The sequence below is a fragment of the Anopheles maculipalpis genome, chromosome 3RL, assembly GCF_943734695.1.
Source record: "Anopheles maculipalpis chromosome 3RL, idAnoMacuDA_375_x, whole genome shotgun sequence".
Classification (NCBI taxonomy): Eukaryota; Metazoa; Arthropoda; class Insecta; order Diptera; family Culicidae; genus Anopheles; species Anopheles maculipalpis.
The window spans coordinates 8,728,254-8,746,745 of record NC_064872.1 but is presented as its reverse complement, the minus strand read 5'-3'; the positions used below and the strand labels follow the sequence as shown (position 1 = coordinate 8,746,745).

The window sequence follows — 18,492 nt, the reverse complement described above, 5'->3', positions numbered from 1 at the left end:
CAACTAAAGCAAGTAATTGATCGATGTTCAATCAATTTATATAACCACTCCGCGAAGGGCTCCGAGGGAACAGAAAACAAAAACAGCACAGCTCAACGCGAAAGAAACGCACGAAACACGAGACACGGGATGAGAAATAAAAAAAAAAAGTTGACCCCAGTGGTGTGATAAATTAGCCAACGATGCAAACCATCCTCCCGTCCACGCACTGGCGATCCGCTTTCGCTTTCGCGGTTTTATTTTTCGTCTAGCTTTCGCACGCACATTTTTGTTTTGATCGTTTTCTGCTTTCGTTGCGACTGCTTTCTTCTACACCACACCGGTAAGGATTCCCGAGCTAGGCTGACGACGGAGATAAACTATCACTCCGTGCCAGTTAAGTAGACACCAAACCTATTCACGGTCACGGTCACCCGAATGGTTAAAATGTAGGTAGGAACGGTTTGTGTGTTGATCCTTTGCCACATGGAGACGCACAGCGTCGCACAACCAGAAGCATGATCCGGCGCGCAGCCCGACCCCGATGTATGCAACCCAACCGAACGGAAGCAGTAAACTCGCGAGACTAAACCATTGTTTTGGTTTTCCGTGCTCTCTTATCATCTTTCGGGGTGGTTGATGTTGTCAGAGTATGGGAGAGCGATTGCATTGGGCGCGCTCTGGCTTTTGCCGTGCTCTTTCATGCTTGTACCCCCTGTACTGGGGGTTGTTTTACTGAGACCGGTTTTCTCACCGCAATCGAACATGTTTTATGAGAGAGACTTTTTTTTTGGGTGCTGGAATGCATACGCCGGATTTACGGTGCGTAAGGATGCGTTGGGTGCGTTAATATGTTGAGCGAGATTTCTTATTTTAATACATTTAAGCTTCGCATACGAATTATGAATACATTTTTGATATTGATATTGCTACGACTTTCAGGATATTGATATTTCGGTATCTTTTTCTATTTCGATAACGGTTTCGGACTTGATATACCTTGACTTACATGTAAGGCCTTTTTTAAAAAAATTCTCTACAGACTTCTCAGTTGTACAGATGAATTTAGGGAATTTTTTATTAGCCTAACGACCTTCTAAAATCACGCAGTCCATCTAATGATTTATTAGACTTGCTGTAGGATCCATGTAGAAACATGCAGTAGGATAGTCTGTCCTCACTACGAAAGAACGGTTCGGATGGGATTTAACACCAGTTCTGTCGTGTGAAAAGCGGCCCCGTGTCGCCTACCATCGATTTTGTAACTCAGGTAAATTAAGAAAATTTATAGCGTAAGAAGAAGAAAAATGAAAACAAGAAAATTTGTACTAAATCGATACGAGAAAACAATACGATCAAATTCCGTTTCTTCTACGGCCTTTTCCGTAGAACTTTTGGAATTCTTGAACTATTTTTACACGTGGTTAAGAAGTCAGTTCTACATCCTAGCTCTGAGTCATTCGATCGGTTAGTTGTAGATTTTGTTTCTCAATACAATTAGATTTATACGGTAGAAAGATTTACGATAATGCAGTTGTTTTCATGGCATTGACGCTTCTACAATATTCAAATGCTTTAGAACGCGGGCTGCGGAGATTTCCAAATCGCACGTGGCTCGCGGGCTTCTGATTTTTCTTTCATTACGTTTAATTAGACCCGCAAAAACGAGATTCCCAATTAAGGAGTTTTTCTGGAAAACATTCAAATTCAAATTTCACATCTCAACTCACCACCCACCATGTTTCACCATGTTCGGAGCGAAATGGCGAAACCGCGATGTCGCCCTGTTTGGGCGCCACCATCTGACAGCTGTCAAGAGGGCGCATTTTTCCACCACCGCCGCCATATGTTAATTGGGCTCCGGCGAAGCGGACATCTTTTTTGTTTGGTGTGAAAGAACAACGACAATTGCCGCGTTTCGACCGTGCTGGTGAAAAAAGGCAAATTGACCATTTTTAATCATTTGCCCCCGTGCGATAAAGCGATCCCGCCGTTGCGGAACACCAAGCCATTAGTTTACTGCGTGCAGATTGTCTGCCAGTGCACTATTTCCGGTGGAAAACACCGTCTCAAGCGGATCTGTTCGTGTGGCTTGGTGGTGGTACCCGAAGGAAGCGCGTAGCGTCGTTGTCGGTCGACCGGGGTAGAATTTACAAACTCTCGTGCCGGGGGTTTGCAAAGTATGGTATGTTGAGCGCGTATATATTTATTATTCTTTTCTTCTTTTACACCAAAGAACCGCATGATTAAAACGATTCAAGTTCCGTGTGATTAATGTAGTTTTGTAGTAAACAATTTGTTGTTTGCTGACTATTCTCTGCCATCCAAATTCTCTCGCTCGTCTGCTGCCGCATACACACACGCACACGCGCCGCCGGCTCCGGGTGGAACTGCAAAACCGTGCAACAACCCCCGAGAACAGTCAAAGATGTCTCGCTATCCGCACGACGCCAAGGTTTACGTCGGTGAGTTAGGTAACAACGCCAGCAAACAGGACATTGAGGAAGCGTTCGGATACTATGGGCCGCTCCGCAACGTGTGGGTTGCCCGCAATCCGCCCGGCTTTGCGTTCGTCGAGTTCGAAGATGCACGGGACGCGGAAGATGCGGTACGCGGACTGGATGGGCGAACGATTTCGGGCCGGCGGGCAAGGGTAGAGCTGTCAACGGGCAGGGGCGGACGTGGCGGAGGCCGTGGTGGACCACCGCGCGGTGGTGGTAAAGGTGGCCGGGCTCAGTTCGATGACCGGTGCTACGAGTGTGGCGGCAGAGGCCACTTTGCACGCGATTGCGGACGTTCCAGGCGCGGAGGCCGCAAAAGGTAAGTGGTACAAAAGGGTGGTGGTGATGGGGTGGGAGGATAAGAGGGTAGGTGTGCCGAAAACGCACCAAAAATGGGAACATTTTCCTTGTTTTTTTTTTATACGGATGGGCAAACGGGATGTTTGTAGCCAAATTTTTGTTTCACGCACCCCTTGCAAGTCTACCATCTGTCATTCATCGGTTAACTCGCGACTGGGTTATCATCACACGAGAGTCGTCTGCATTTGCTTGATTGATTGTTCGCTTTTCTTCATTGAAGTTTCACCCTTCTCCTCCTCGAAAATGTGTGTCCCGCATCCACAAAAATCCTTTCAAAACTATATACAGTGATCGCCTATAATATAAGACCACTTTCATGTCCACTTTTTAAACCAAGCTTATTTCGAGACTTCTATTTGGTAAAATTTTACTAAATTTTGGTACAATGATCATTAGCAAGTGAACTATCTATTGCATCTTTGTTTTTGATAAGATACATGAAAAAAGGTTGAAAAAATTTTCGATTAAAAAAAATATAACTTTTTTATTAGGACGTTTAATCAATCGCAGAGTAAAAAAAGGAAAAGAGGGATGCCCAAAATTATAAATATTTTTAAAGAAGAATGGTCTTATTGTTTTTTATTTGACAAAAAATAGGTCAATTCGTTGAAAATTACCTTCACAACCTCATTTTCACCTGATGTGCATTCTTATTGCCGGTGGTCCTATTTTATTGGCGGTCACTGTATTCAGAATAGCGAAACAAGAAAAACAAACCAAACAACTCCATCCTTATTGCTTCCACCTCTCAACAGTAGTCGAACCCGGTACAGCAACAGCGACGAAGCCACCGCAGGCACCGTTCCGCATCGCAGCGACTACTACTTGCTATCCATCGTAGCTACTAGAGCCGGCGACGGAAAGATAGGAATCGATTGAAGAAAGTCCAAAACACAAAACACAGAATATCCTATAGAGAGAGAGAGTGAGAAAGACAGAGAGAGAGAGAAAACACACGAACAGGCCAAATGTTTCGCCAAATCGATAAAAAAAAGCAACGTGTCTCCCGCGTGGCCGCGTGGAAACCAGGCAGAAAGTTTGGCAACAAAACACGGCACGCGCCGTCCCCACACACTCACACCGAGCCTCATCTAATGGTAGTGTTTCGACAGCGTGCTTGGTCAGCAGCGTCAGTCGAGCAAGAGAATCACACAGAGTCTTCTGTTAAAGAGAGCCCGTTTCGTCGTCGTAGTCGTCGTCGTCGTCGAAGGCAACGCGATCGAACGAACCTTCTCTGCCCAGGGTTTTTGCTTGCAAAAGTGTGCTGTGCGTGCTTACTACGACTTCACTTCTAGCGCTTCTTAGAGCACATCTTCTTGAATTCTGCAAGTGGAGATCGCGTGAGTGTTTTTTTCTCTCTGTTAGTTAAGCCAATATCCAATTTTAACATTGATTTTCTTCAAACCGTTATATCCATTTCTTTATACACGAACGAACGAACTGGCCCGCAAAAAGGGCCCAAGGCCTATATGACTGTGGGTTTTATGTGTTAACCAGAGAAAATGTTGTTAATCCAGTAGAGCGAGTCTCCTTCCCCTGTAAGGAGTCATAATTTGGCCGTAAATGATGGTTGAGTTGGGAATGTAGTGTGTTTTGTGTAAATTAATCCCCCGGGGACCAATATCAAATCTCATCTGACCGAAATGAATATCTAGCTACGGGTAAAATCCTAGTCAAGGAAGCCAGCAATGGCAGGCCTCTCGAGGTTTTAGTGGCACCGAAAAAGTAGAATCCCTTGCGAGGATAATCTCCGCAATTTTTGGTTCTCCAGTACTTTTGCCCAATGTCGTCAGGACCCTAAGTTGGAGACACGGACGCGCCCTGCCTGAAGAGGGATATATAAATTCTCTAGATGATCTTCAAGTAATAACAATCTCTGTCTCCACATCGCATGCCACAATTGTAAGATAAACCAAACCCAAAAAAAGCTCACAAACTCCTAGACAACCGTAAATTAAGTTAGTAATCCATCGCGTTTTGTTTTAGCGCGCGTTTGTCGTGTTCAGTTCTGTCGCACGTTTTCTCACCATTACAACCTCCACTACACACTTGGATGTGCCTCGCGCACAGTCCACACATTCACACAAAACGCTGGTGGAGGATCGACTAAGTTCTTCAATTACTGTATTATCCATTCGTTTCTACACCACAGATCGCGCAGCCCACGGTCGCGATCGCGCGAGCTGCGGACTCGTTCGCGCAGCTACAGCCGTTCCCGTAGCCGCTCCCGGGATCGTCGCTCGAGGTCCAAGGCTACACCGAAGCGCGGTGCTGTGGCTAACAATCGATCGTTGAGCCGGGACGTTAGCAAAACGCCACGGCGCAATGTATCCCGTAGCCCGTCGAGAAGTCGTTCCCGGTCGGCGAAGCGTTCGATCTCACGCTCGCAGTCGCGATCGGTGTCGAGATCGCGTTCTCGTCACCGTAATGGAGATCACAACTAAAGCCAGGGGGAAGAGGAGATAAGATCGAGATCGAGCTAGACGACGACCCCAGGACTTTCTAACAACCTCAACATCTACAACAATCTTGTGGGAGATATATAGAGAGAGAGGCCCGACCACCAACTTACTTATATCCAGGCGAAGGGTGAATTGTCCGTATCCTTAGACACTAACGCAACACACAACTGATTCTAATCGCCTTTCGGTGTGTTGGTGCGCAGCTAAATGGCGGTTGATGCGGACCAACTGTTGTACAAGATACTCACAGGAAGAAAGGATAGGAGATCGGGGGAAGGATAGTGACACAGGGAGAGAAAGAGGAGCAGGTACAATATACAAATCGGTACACACCTTCAGACCACCGAGTAAGCCGTAACACAAAAAATGGGTGGGTCGTTAAATGACCCATAGCCGAGTAGGATATTTTTTCAACCCTTGCTTACAAAACTAACAAAGCTGCGCATTATGTATACTACCGGCCAACCGCAATAACTACCGTGAGAGGGAGGAGAATTTTTCATTTAGTCATTGATGCAGAGAAAAAAATTTAAAACAAACGAATACCAGATTTGGACAAGGACATTCTTTTATATAGATACTAGCAACAAAAATCTGCCCCCCCTTCAGCAGTACATATGTGGCTATAGGAAATGAGGAACAGGCAGGAGTGTACGTGTGTGTGCGCGTGAATTTCTCTTTGCATTTAATTTACGTTTTTTTCTGTGTTTTGTGTTGTCTTAATATTGCGTTGCTCAAGGACGACTTGGGATGGCGCCGAAATTAGAATGTGTGCTGCTGACTCTACAGCGCTGACTTTAGCAATAATGATGGACGCAAAGGACAAATGTATCACCGACACACACACACACACATGCACACTTACTAACGACCCACTTATCTATGTGTTAGTATGAAAGGAAGCATGACTGAATTTCGAAAGGTAAAAGCGAACGTTTAGTTGACATTTTTCTACAACACAAGCTAACCAAACAAACAAACAGACTCTAAAACACAACACACAACAGCCTCTCAACCCTTTGCAAACGTTCTCCCAACAAAACAAACAAACGTATCCTCCCGCGCTCCTCAAAAGTACAATGGAGTACGTTTGTGGGTGTGGGTGTGTGTATGTGTGTGTGTGCGCGTGTGTTTTTATGATTTGTAATTACAGTTTAAACTTCTTTTTTTTATTTGTCTCGTGGCGATTAGATAAGTGTTAAGCAAAAGAGTGTGTGTATGTGAATAAATTTAAAACGATACAGTCTCGAAACTTTATTTGTATTCCCGTGAAGAATAACCCGAAAATGGAACCGTCTATACTGCTGTTAGATTGAGCCTGAAACGTAACGATCATTCGCTTCTGTAAATTCTTCAAGAAGAAACGTAAATGATCCTTCTTCGACAAAATCCATCATTAAGGAATTGAAAAGGAATGAGGAAGAACTCCAAAAACTGTAGAGATACGCGCCGAAAGTCGTTGAGTCCTTGATGACCGTTTCTGCTCTCAACTCCGTCGTCAACAGATTGGTGATCATCAACAGCTCTGATGTAACTCGTTAACATCTGCCAACTATCCTTTGACACTGGCTTTCAGATGGATCTTCTCCACACTGATTAAAGTCTACCATAGTCTTTGACGACGTCATAGTTGATTTGCACGCGGAAGTTAAAATATGGTCTTTTCCCTCGAAAAGAGGCTTCTTTCCATTGAACAACTTGAACATATCGTAGGAAGAAGCGGTAGCTGCAACAACAGCATCTGTCTCCTTATACAGGACCGTATCTCAAATCCGTTCTGCAGCGTTCCTTCGTTCCTTCGTTCCTGCAGTGAGGGAACTGACTAACCAACTACGTGTTGTGGTTTCAACAAGTCTAGTTTAGGCCAATCGATGGCCGAAGTGACCTAGAGATGGTCGTTAAGGCAATAAAAAGAAGCACAAAGTAACTGAATGCTACGAGTGAACGTTGAGTCTAGAAAATCAAGACTCAGGATTCATGATGAAGTACATTATCCGCAGGTGGAAGAACTGGAATCTGTCGCAATATCTTCACACGTCTTTCGATGTTTCTAGAGTGATAATAAAACTACCATATGTCCTGTCTTATCCTTCAAATCTTCAACTTGTCGACTGCATCTTGTCGAAAAATGTCGTGAAAATCCTGCAGAATCCATCTCAGAATATTGTTAATATGACGCTTTAGCTTCATGGCCATGGATCCAATCTTGAAATCTACATCTTTAGGACAGAACTAGTTTTTGGCTGCTGAGGGTAGCCACTAACTCTTACTCTGGCTCCTCTGGTTGGTTGTTGTGATGGTATCCTTTATTTCAGTGACACACCCGCCGCTGATTCCAACGGAACATTCAACTAAAAACATGATATTCATTTCCGGTTGCCATTTTCGTATTCCGTCGGCATGCAAGAATAGAAAAAAAATCCTCCCAACACCAAAACACACAACAATTGATGTACATCTGGCATAAAAATAATGCATTTATTGCAATCTCTCTTTCTTATTATACGCTAGTGTTTAAATACATCCTGCTAATGCTTGTGTTCCTTAGCCTGTTGGAGCACAAGGGGAAAGCGTTGGCTTAACATTTTTGTGGTCTAGGCTAGAGTTCTTACACATCTACTACACGTTGAATGGCTACCAAAGGTGGGTGGGAAAGGTGGGCGTGTTGGCGGTTGCTTAATATTCGACTTTACGGATATTCCGGTTCTGTGTCTTCTTCGTCGATCTGAAATATCTTTGTCACAGCTTCCGTGTTGAGTTGTTTAGGTCCTTCACAACTCGTATCGGTACTGGAGCAGGTCTAAATGTGCGAAATGGTGTTGTAATTGGATGAGTTCTTGAAAAAATAGTTTGTAGACCATCTCTTTACCTGACAGTTGCACGATTTCGGTTCCATGTATTCGTACTGCCGCGCCGCCAAATCCGCATCCGGATGGCAATGGCGCAGCAGCGCTACCGCTTTCGTCCGTCCGGCATGTACACACACCGGATGATGGGACCGTTTGTAAGGGAAGCGCCAGTCGGAAATTTCGTTCGAATCGCATCGACCCCAGCAGGACAGTACGCTGACGTGATCCCAGCACTCACGTCCCTTACTGTCCGTCTGGGACACCCGGTACGTGAACAACCGTTTGTGGCAGCCAAGGTAGGCCGTTTTCGGACGATCCGCCAACTCGGTATCTGGCTCGGCCGATGATCCTCCCAGCAGTGTGGTAAGGATCATGCAGAGAGCCGGCAGCAGCAGACGCCCGTACACTCCACCGGCCATCGCTAAACACAGCAGCGGGTGTGCTTTTATGAACAAAATTTAAATAACACAACGAAAAATCACTTTTCTTTTTCTCACATACAGTCACGCACAGAGATTAACGGTTGCTTCTATTGAAGGAGGAAGAAGGAAACAGAGAGAGAGGAAAAGGGACTAGAATCCAGATTTTAGGAAATGGTATAAACTTCCTTCAAGCACAGCATCACTTCCATCACTTCCGATTTGTACGGTGCTCGGGGTGGTCAAACGAACAATTGTGGTCCTCTTTTACAAACAGGGCCGTTTTTATACTCATCCACACACCAAAACCCTCATTTTTAAGGAAAGCTCCGTCGTCCGTTTGTATTTCAAACATGCGCACAAACGTGCCTGCCCGTTTCCAGTTGACGCAAAGTGACCGCCACTCATCTCCAGTGACCAGTCGTGTGGGTGTAGGTTGGGCTAAATGTTATGCTCCTTCTTGGCTGTACCGTTTTCGTCGGAGATTAAATCCACCTGTGGACATCCTCAACCAATGTCCTGCAAACAGCTGACTTTTCGTTGCGCTTAGGGTCAAGTGCGTGCTGGATGCACGCGCGTGAAGGAACAAAAATGCAAATCCGGGTAATCCGATTGGCATTCAAGTGTGGCAGGACAATTGGAGAATTATTGAAATTTTACAAAGCTGACTAAAACTGGTTGTATATTCGTGTTGGCGTCAAAATAAAACTTGGCGGAAAATTGACGACGAACAGGCAATGAAAATCGGTGTTGTTAGAAGAGAGTGAGAGATGCAATAATAAAAACATACATCGTCATCTCGCAAGGGAATTTGGTTCCGTCCACATAGCCACACACTGTTCATCGACTTCACAAAATTCGAGTCCTTCGAGATGCCCTTTTTTGGGTTTGGGCTGAATTTCGATCATTGCAGATTGAACGTGCCTTGTATGGCGCGGTTTGATTAAATCAATTCAATTGTAAATAATAGATTAAAGTATAGCTGAATCAGCAGTGTAAAGGTGAAATGTCGAATTCTACCGAATGAAGATTAATATTTGAAGTTTCTCAGTAAAGTATTCCAAAAATAATTTTGATACCCCGAAGTCTCCAATGTCATTGCCATTCAGTTGATGTTTAATGGCCTGTTGATGGAGATGTCTAATTTATGCTGGTCAGGACAGTAATATTTTTTTAAACCTTGGTCCTTCATTATTCAAATGACCATTTTGTATCTGCTTCTGTGAGTCTATTAATGTATTTTCCTTAATTGCTGATACAGATACGGATAGGGATGTTGGATTGTGATGCTTATTTTTAGCATACTTTACAAGAAGTAAGTAACCTCGGTACTCTCAGCTGGTTCCTGTTTAAGAAACATTTTCTATAGTTTTTGTTTTTTGTTTCAACAAAACACACAAGCAGCTCTTGCGCGCATGATCAGCAACGGAAGTTGTGGTACTTCTGCCCGGAGTATAAAACGATGCGCCATCACTTCCAGCAGCCATCAGTGCTCAATTCAGCTTCTACGCCTCTGAAACAGTGCGACAACGGTTTTTCGTGTCTCGCAATCATGATGATGAGATCAGGTTCTTAAAAGTAGACAAGAGACGTTAGTTAGCTCCTATTTCCAGCTGTTGTTAACGTAAAGCTGCACGTTTATAACGTAAAGTAAGCGCGAAAAGGTCACCAAGAGCGACCAAGAAGCTGACCAAAAGAGAGGTGTTAGGAAAAATGTCATGGCTTCGCTTCGTATCGATACTGTTCTGTGCGATCATGCTTGTGAAGGCACGAGAAACTTGGCAGAAGCCGGGATGCCATAAAGTGGGTGAGTAGTTGTGATTGTATGATCCTCAAGCATCAATATCTCCTTGTGAAACTTACCCGGCTTTCCACTACCTCGTTTGCTCAAGGACACACGCGTAAGATAAGCATCCCGGACTGTGTCGAGTTTACCATTACCACCAATGCCTGCCGTGGATTCTGTGAATCGTTTGCCGTACCCTCGGCACCTTTCGCGCTCGTTGGCCACAAACCACCGCAACCGGTTACCTCCGTCGGCCAGTGCTGCAACATCATGGAGACGGAAGATGTACGGGTGCGTGTGCTGTGCGTTAACGGCATCAGAAATCTTACGTTCAAATCGGCCACCAACTGTTCCTGCTACCACTGTAAAAAGGATTAATTAGGGCTGGAGCGGTCCACCGGGACCGCCACCAATCGTACCATCGTCGTGAGCATGTGAGCAGACTTCACTCCCTTGGGGACGATGGTACGTTTCGCGTTTTATTTACCTCTGAGCCAGTTGTTTTGAAACCAACGTGATGGAATTATGAAGGGTTTCGTGCACTTATATTGATGTGGGAGAGATTTATTCTGGTAGATGTACAAAAAAAACTACTTGCTGCTAGCCACATATACCGCCTAACAAATAAAGCTGTAACTACTGTAATAATGTAGTCAAAGAAATAAACATTTTCCTTAACTCAACACTTCTGGTGATTTGGACTTCAAAATTAATCAACAAATGAGTTTGCAATGCATGCAAGTTTATGCTTGTCTCAACGATTCCAACGGCAAAAAAGGACAAACATTTAAAAATACCCGTTTTATGCAGGGTTGATTGAAAGTTGAGTGCGTTTATAGCGCTTACTTCAGCGATCAAAATGAGCTGTCAATTGGGACAAAAACAAATCATACTGCGTGTTGTTTTTCGGCGTGTTGACGCACATCGTGCAAGTGTTATATTTACTGATAAAAATGACGAAAAAGAAGCCTCTAGGTATGGAAAAACGTTTCCCCTTTTTCCTTAAAGCTTGTAAACAGATACTTAAAATCCTAATTATCTCAATTTTGAAGGAGTTGGCTTGAGCCGCGATGAGCGGATGTTGATTGTGGTCGGTGAAATCATACAGGAGCTGCTGAAGGCACACCACGAAGGCAAGGATGTGAATTTGAACCGCCTGAAAACGCGCATCTCGTCTAATTATGGGCTAGAGTCGGCACCGCGCCTCGTGGATATTATAGCGGCCGTACCACACGAGGCAAAATCAATCCTTTTGCCGAAGTTGCGTGCAAAACCAATCCGTACGGCTAGTGGTGTAAGTCGGTCACCCATTTTCAGCTACACCCATTTTGCTACATTTCTTCCCTTTCCTGGTTAAAGATTGCAGTTGTTGCTGTTATGTGTAAACCGCACCGTTGTCCGCATATCAACATGACCGGAAACATTTGCGTATACTGTCCCGGTGGTCCGGACAGTGATTTCGAGTATTCCACCCAAAGCTACACCGGATACGAACCAACCTCAATGCGTGCAATCCGTGCCCGGTATCATCCCTTCCTGCAAACACGCCACCGGGTCGAGCAACTGAAGCAGCTGGGCCATTCGGTCGATAAGGTGGAATTCATCGTGATGGGTGGTACGTTTATGTGTTTGCCGGAAGATTACCGAGACTTCTTTATACGCAACCTACACGATGCGCTGTCCGGGCACACAAGCTCTAGCGTGGCGGAAGCGGTCAAATATTCGGAAAAATCGCACACCAAGTGTATCGGTATAACGATCGAAACGAGACCAGACTACTGTTTGAAGCGACATCTTTCCGATTTGCTGTCGTACGGATGCACCCGGCTCGAGATTGGTGTGCAGTCGGTGTACGAGGATGTGGCGCGGGATACGAACCGTGGTCACACCGTGAAAGCAACGTGCGAAAGCTTCCAGATGTCGAAGGATGCTGGTTTTAAGGTGGTCTCGCACATGATGCCGGATCTGCCGAACGTGGACATCGAGCGAGACATTGAGCAGTTTATAGAATTTTTCGAAAACCCAGATTTCCGTGCTGATGGGTTGAAAATCTATCCTACGCTCGTTATCCGTGGTACGGGATTATACGAACTGTGGAAAACGGGACGGTACAAGAGCTATCCACCTTCAACGTTGGTTGACTTGGTAGCGAAAATATTGGCCCTTGTGCCTCCCTGGACACGTGTGTATCGTGTGCAGCGCGATATTCCGATGCCCCTGGTTACGTCCGGTGTGGAGCATGGTAATCTTCGTGAACTTGCGCTGGCACGCATGAAGGACCTCGGTACGGACTGTAGGGATGTGCGTACTCGTGAAGTTGGCATACAGGAAATCCACAACAAAGTACGACCGGATCAGGTAGAACTAATAAGGCGTGATTACGTCGCGAACGGTGGCTGGGAAACGTTCCTGTCGTACGAAGATCCAAAGCAGGACATTCTGGTGGGTTTGTTGCGACTGCGCAAATGTTCGCCGGACACCTTCCGACCGGAACTGATCGACAATTGTTCGATTGTGCGCGAACTGCACGTTTACGGTTCGGTAGTGCCGGTGAATGCACGTGATCCGACCAAATTCCAACATCAAGGGTTCGGAATGTTGCTGATGGAGGAAGCGGAACGTATTGCGCGGGAGGAACATGGCAGCAGGAAGCTGGCGGTCATATCCGGTGTTGGTACGAGGAACTATTACCGCAAGATTGGGTATGAACTTGATGGGCCGTACATGTCCAAGATGTTATAATGAGATGTAAGAATTGAAGAAAAATTATTCCGGAAGAATAAATTCGTTTACATTGAGAAAATAATTCGCATTTTAATTCACAGTTTGAAATTTTACAAAATATTCCGCGAGACTGGATCCTTCTTGTTGGGCATCTCACGACACGCTCAAAGCAGTGCCTCGGGAACGGAGATTTTCTCTACAAAGTTATCGAAAACTAGGTACGATTTGAGCAGTTCTGCATTGTTTCCCGCGCTTCCGTTACTATGGATCTGTCCTAGCAACCAGAGCAACTCTTTGCAAACCGGCAACATACCTTCCATAGCACAATCGTTGAAAAGTGTTGAAAATTTCAGAGTGCTCCGCTGTAGTTGATATCGAAGAATTTCTTCGATACCGTTGGTGTTGGCCACCGCGTGGTGGGCAAGCAAACGGACGGCAAGTAAAATTGGAGCGGCATGGGTTGGTAGATGACGGTCCATAATGCTTGACAGAAAGTCTAAACATTGCGGGATAATGTACGAGAAAGAACTCTGTTGAAGAAGGTCGTTTTGTATCAAGCCGTAACATTTGTACAGCAGGCGAAGGCTACTAGGATGCAGTTCCTTTCCGGCGAAGCATTGCACTATTTGTGGGATTGCGCTCGGTTCAACACTGTAGATATAGAAAAAAGGATAAATGTTTGAGTTAAAGTTGTGTATAATTCGGTGTGGTTTTATCATACTTACTCCTGCTCGTAATTAAGTGCTAACTCTAACGTTAATATAATATCATCAGCCGCTTCCTGGTCCGTTACCGTCGAAAGCAATCGTACCAACACCACCACCAACCCTTGCGAGAACAACAACTTGCTTCCCTTCGGACTCGACCCGACAATATTCTGCAACGTCCAGAAGCATGTCTGCTGCAACGGGCGACAGTTTGGATTTTCTGCCAGCGCAATCAGATACGTTCCGGCAAAGTTCGCTATCTTCTCGCAGCACACATCATCACCCAGCGACAGATTGCACAAACATTCAGCGGCCAGCAGTTGCAGATTGTAATCGTGCCCGGTAAGTTCCTTCACAATTACATTAATTGCACCCGTCGTACGGATAAAGTGGGAAATGTTTTCCCGGCTTTGCTGGAACCCATAGCTAAGCCGTACCAAATCCAACGGATCGCAACGTTTGCGGCGCTTGATACGGCTGGCCAGCCCTTTGATTTCTTGCTCCGAAATGTGTTCAATTACACCGATCGAATGGTGCAGCTCGCCCAGCCCGGCACGGTTCCGATCCAGTTCCTTTTTGCGATGTGTTTTTTGTTCCCATTTTAGTTCGTACCGTTTCTGGATGCGAATGTGTTCGAGCGGCGAAGATTCATCGACGTTCATCTTTTATTTTTAACTGAATTCGTTTATGTTTGCCGCAAAAAAATAGTATGGTAGCTTGTAAATGTCAAAAATGGTAGCAGCTCGAAAACGAACTGCTCGATAGCGGGCTGTCCGAAAGGTGGTAGGATTTCAAATTGCTGCGCAAAACAGCAATTGTGACCGTTGAAAGGCCGCAGGTGACGAAAAAAGTGCAGACTAGGAAAAGTCCTGCCTATTTTAGTTTTTATCCTACAAATATTTCATAGAACCGATAAACTGGATAAATAACCCCGGCGATAAACCGGAAACAGTTTATCGCCGTTTCCGATCGTTTCCTCAGAAAACTTTTTTTTCGTAGAATAACTGGGACGAATCGAGGTCGGGTGTTCCACAAAAAGAGGCGCGGTCGAAAGACGCATAAAATAGTATGCGGAACGCTCCGATCGGACTAGAAATGAGTAAGTTATCACCGATATTCCTTAGAAAACCATTTTTTTTTTTTTTGAAAATAACTGTACGAGGGTTGGAGGAATCGGTAAAGAGATGGTGCGTGAAAAGATGTGCGGCACAAACGCGCATCCAAAGGTATGCGGAACGCTCCGATTGGATGAAAAGTGTGCAAGTTATCGTCGATTGTTCTCAGGCCAATATGATCCCAGAAACTCCCGGAAGATTCTGCCAGCAGCATTCTCGTGGAAAATAGGCAATAACTCGCTCATTTTTTATCCTATCCTATCGGGGTTCCGCATATCGTTCGATGCGTCCTTGGATCGCACATTTTTCTGTCCAATGCCTCATTACCATCCCGAATGCAAATTTTGATGAGAAAAAATTCTTATCATTTTTTAAAGTTATAAATCCAATTTGTAAGCAATACGGCCTGGCCCTCCTTTATGAATACAACAAAAAATCCATTTTGTAACGTTGTTTTTCTTTCGTTATAGATAATAATCAAAGTGAAGGCGATGATACTAGAATTTGGTTAATTACCTAATTTGATCTAGTGTTATGTTTCGGTTCCGTATTTCCATCCCTTCCTGTGCTGATTACGTACATATCTCTCAAAGTATTTCTTTCATGTTTCGCGGGGGTGGGAGAGGCGGTCCATAGCCAAACTTCATAGACAATGATCGTACTGCTCTGGCGGGGATGGAAGTAAGGTGGCATTTACCCATCTCAAACAAACGGGGTTCTCTAGCCAACGAGACCCTGCTTCCATGTCGTTGAAAAAGCACCAAAAACAAATACAACAGTTTTCATCATCTTTGTGGTTTTATTTTTCACATATCAATTTGTAACACATTCTGGTACTGTCCACACTCACTGTCCGAATAATGATCTGTGTTTCTTACGTTCCGTTTCTTTTTTCTCATTCCTCTGTTTATCCATTTATTAACGTCTGCAAATCGCCCATTCGTTACATTTTATTAGCTCACTTCCTTCTCTCTTTCTCTCTTACTTTGTTGTTTCCATCACTGGTTACCTAATGCTAACTTTTGAAACTTAAAGTGTTTTTTTTCTTTTTATTTTCTTTTTTTGTTCGCCATTTTTTATACAATTTATACAGCACTAAGTATTAAGTTAAACAACTTGGATCTTTGTGTGTTTTTGGTTTCTTATCCATTTCCTTTCTTTGTTTTTTTGTTCTTCATTTCGGCGTATTCTATTCATTTCTACAGCTATTATACTCAATATCAATATTTGTTTGTTTATAATAATAATTATTATTTTAAGAACTATCCTTTCATTCCGCTTCAATTTCATTCATTGTTTTTTTCTCTCTGTTTTGTTTGGTTTGTGCTAGTACTAGATGTATATGCATGCAATTTTTTGGTTGGTTGGTTTGGTTTGATTGCTGTTTTCTCCGGTTGGTTTCCGCGCACTACATGCAAATCCTAAAATTATTTATTGAATTATACTCTGCCGATCCAACGTTACTTGCTTTTTTTTATGCACAAGTACTGGCACTACTTAATGATAGCTTCAATTAAGGGGGCTCCAATCGACTGCACTTTTGCTTTTGGTGCAAAAGGTGTTTCGTGTTTTTTATTTTGAATTTTCTCCTCCTTTGGCTGCAACATATCTGCTCAGTTCGCGTTGGATGTACCCCAATCCAGCAATGATTACACAATTGCTAATAAACGTACTAATATAAACATCCGGATGTATGTTAGTTACTCTTGATGTTGCGTTCAACGGCTAAACAATTAGTTTGTATGTGTGTTTTGGATTTTTCTCTTTCGTTTCAATTATTTTTTGTTGTTTACATCTCGTCTGCTACTACAGCAGGAGACTTTTTTTTATGGAGTGTTGTTTCGTTTTTTTTTGTTTTTATTTTTTGTTTTGGGTTTGTAGACTTCTTTTTCCAATCTATTCGGTTTACTCTATGCAATAACGTTTTTTGTTTGTTTTTGTGTTACAAGCCTTTATAAAGAAGATGTGTCTCTTTCGATTTTGTAGAATGGATTTTTTTCTTGCTTTGGCTTTACTGAACGTCTAATTGTTTTCCTAACATGCTTGCTTCCGGGGTTCCGTATGCTCTATTCGTAAGCTTCGTACAAGTAACAATGACGCATAATGTTTTTTTTGTTCTTCTATCCTTCCATTTTACAGGCGTGATTCCGAGCACTGAGTGGCCGTTTCTTAACGGAAAGAGATGCCTATAACAATTGATTGTTTCTAAACGTCGCCTCTTAAAACTAATAATTCGTTAACATACCAATCGCGCTATTTACCCCCTGGCGCCTTGCTGGTAGCTCTGGCCACTAAGCATTACAGGTCAGTTTAAGAGCGTTAGTATACCTCGTCAGCGATACATGACTGCTAGATGTATTTTTTATCGGCTTTATCTTTTGTGTTTTTTCTTTCCTTATCCTCTCTTTCTTTCTTTCTCTATGACGGATTGTAAGCTCAGTTGTGTATGGTTACAATGTAGTGTTATAAGTTGTTTACACAATTGTTGGTTCCTATCGCGCAATGCAACGTTTATAAACTAATCTTTGCTTTGCTGCGGAGGTCCACTGGAAGAAGAAAAAAAGTTAGAAGCGGGTTGAACTTTGCGTTTTAAAATGTCTGACCTATTTAACAATGTTTAGTTATTGTGTTTATTTTTTCATTGCGAGAATTTATGTATTATACTGATTCAAAACTGAACTCGGAACTGTCATGTCATGTAGTAATGACTTACTCTTCCATTATTATAACATGTGTATAACAATTTTACTTGATACTTCTTCCTGTTCAATGTTTTGGTTAATTTGTTTTTTGTTTTCGCCTATCAGACATGAAGTTATATTGTTTTGTTCATTTGCAATTCACTCGGTTTCAGTTCTCTATTTTATTTCTGGCCTAGATATGTTTTAACACCGCTTTGACATCGATTGAGTACTCTAATCCTGGGCTGGTTGCGTTACTAAACTCTGAACGTGTATTAACTGTGCTATGTAGTTGAGCTCCACTGTATGAGTGAGCTCTTTCTCCCCTATTCAATCTGTTCTGGACAACCTGCATAGTAGTAATAAGTGAAGTGTTTTCTACGACATAAAATGGTTTTCTCTAACTTCCTCTGTTGGGTGACTTGCTCTCTACGGGGGAGTTCGGCACGAAGGGGAAACGAGGGAGGCGGAGCAATAGCGTGTACCAAGCACGGTACAAGAGGTATATACTGTCAGAGTAGGTTTTGACACACGACCAGTTCCCCGTATCGATCGGTAAGTATAGATATAGGCAGCAGCGCTACACGAAAGGACACGAACACTATTAGACAAACCAAATTGAGTCGTTCTATCACAAATCCTTGTCTAAGAGACACGCAGCTCAACCATGCTACGGGCGCACTGAACGCGTCGCCACGCGCTAAAACTGGAGCACTTTTGCGGACCGGCCACATACTCTTTACTCTAGTATTTATAGTCGTCTATCGCGTCAAACTATTCGCACCATTTTCAAATTTTCGTACGCAAGCCTAGTAGTTAAGCACATTTGCCACAGTGTTATGCTCCGTTACCCTATACTCCATTTAAAGCTAATGTATTGATTTATTTATGTTGTTTCAATTCTGTTCT

The 18,492-nt window shown here is 43.7% G+C and overlaps 5 protein-coding genes across 8 annotated transcripts in view; 3 read left to right on the top strand and 2 right to left on the bottom strand.

Annotated features, from left to right (window-relative positions):
- The first annotated feature begins 2,267 nt into the window (after positions 1-2,267).
- LOC126565503 (serine/arginine-rich splicing factor 7) lies at positions 2,268-5,294 on the top strand. 2 transcript variants are annotated; one of them, XM_050222686.1, is made up of 2 exons: positions 2,268-2,799; positions 4,993-5,294. In XM_050222686.1, the coding sequence occupies exons 1-2, from the start codon at positions 2,408-2,410 to the stop codon at positions 5,282-5,284; spliced, it is 684 nt and encodes a 227-aa protein (XP_050078643.1). In that variant the 5' UTR covers positions 2,268-2,407; the 3' UTR covers positions 5,285-5,294. The 2 variants fall into 2 exon arrangements, with proteins under 2 accessions (XP_050078643.1, XP_050078642.1); XM_050222685.1 differs by lacking the exon at positions 4,993-5,294 and adding an exon at positions 3,596-3,782 and having other exon boundaries at positions 2,335-2,799.
- Positions 5,295-7,991: 2,697 nt separating this feature from the next.
- Positions 7,992-18,492, bottom strand: part of LOC126565509 (thyrostimulin beta-5 subunit) — a 54,964-nt gene continuing 44,463 nt past the window's right edge. Inside the window, exons 2-3 of one of the 2 annotated variants that reach the window (XM_050222693.1) lie at positions 8,172-8,572; positions 7,992-8,102 (exon numbers count right to left, since the gene is read on the bottom strand). In XM_050222693.1, the coding sequence (XP_050078650.1) occupies positions 7,992-8,102; positions 8,172-8,570 (510 nt within the window). In that variant the 5' untranslated portion in view covers positions 8,571-8,572. Of the gene's footprint in view, positions 8,103-8,171; positions 8,576-18,492 lie in introns of those variants that run through there. The other variant, XM_050222692.1, reaches the window with a different exon arrangement.
- Positions 10,264-10,750, top strand: LOC126565642 (thyrostimulin alpha-2 subunit). The gene is made up of 2 exons (XM_050222838.1): positions 10,264-10,377; positions 10,463-10,750. The coding sequence occupies exons 1-2, from the start codon at positions 10,284-10,286 to the stop codon at positions 10,732-10,734; spliced, it is 366 nt and encodes a 121-aa protein (XP_050078795.1). The 5' UTR covers positions 10,264-10,283; the 3' UTR covers positions 10,735-10,750.
- Positions 11,256-18,492, top strand: part of LOC126564457 (elongator complex protein 3) — a 244,733-nt gene continuing 237,496 nt past the window's right edge. Inside the window, exons 1-3 of one of the 2 annotated variants that reach the window (XM_050221519.1) lie at positions 11,256-11,331; positions 11,409-11,650; positions 11,716-13,104. In XM_050221519.1, the coding sequence (XP_050077476.1) occupies positions 11,310-11,331; positions 11,409-11,650; positions 11,716-13,098 (1,647 nt within the window). In that variant the 5' untranslated portion in view covers positions 11,256-11,309 and the 3' untranslated portion in view covers positions 13,099-13,104. Of the gene's footprint in view, positions 11,332-11,408; positions 11,651-11,715; positions 13,117-18,492 lie in introns of those variants that run through there. The other variant, XM_050221518.1, reaches the window with a different exon arrangement.
- LOC126564874 (uncharacterized) lies at positions 13,245-14,449 on the bottom strand. The gene is made up of 2 exons (XM_050221996.1): positions 13,806-14,449; positions 13,245-13,731 (listed from the first exon to the last, which is right to left on the bottom strand). The coding sequence occupies exons 1-2, from the start codon at positions 14,447-14,449 to the stop codon at positions 13,245-13,247; spliced, it is 1,131 nt and encodes a 376-aa protein (XP_050077953.1).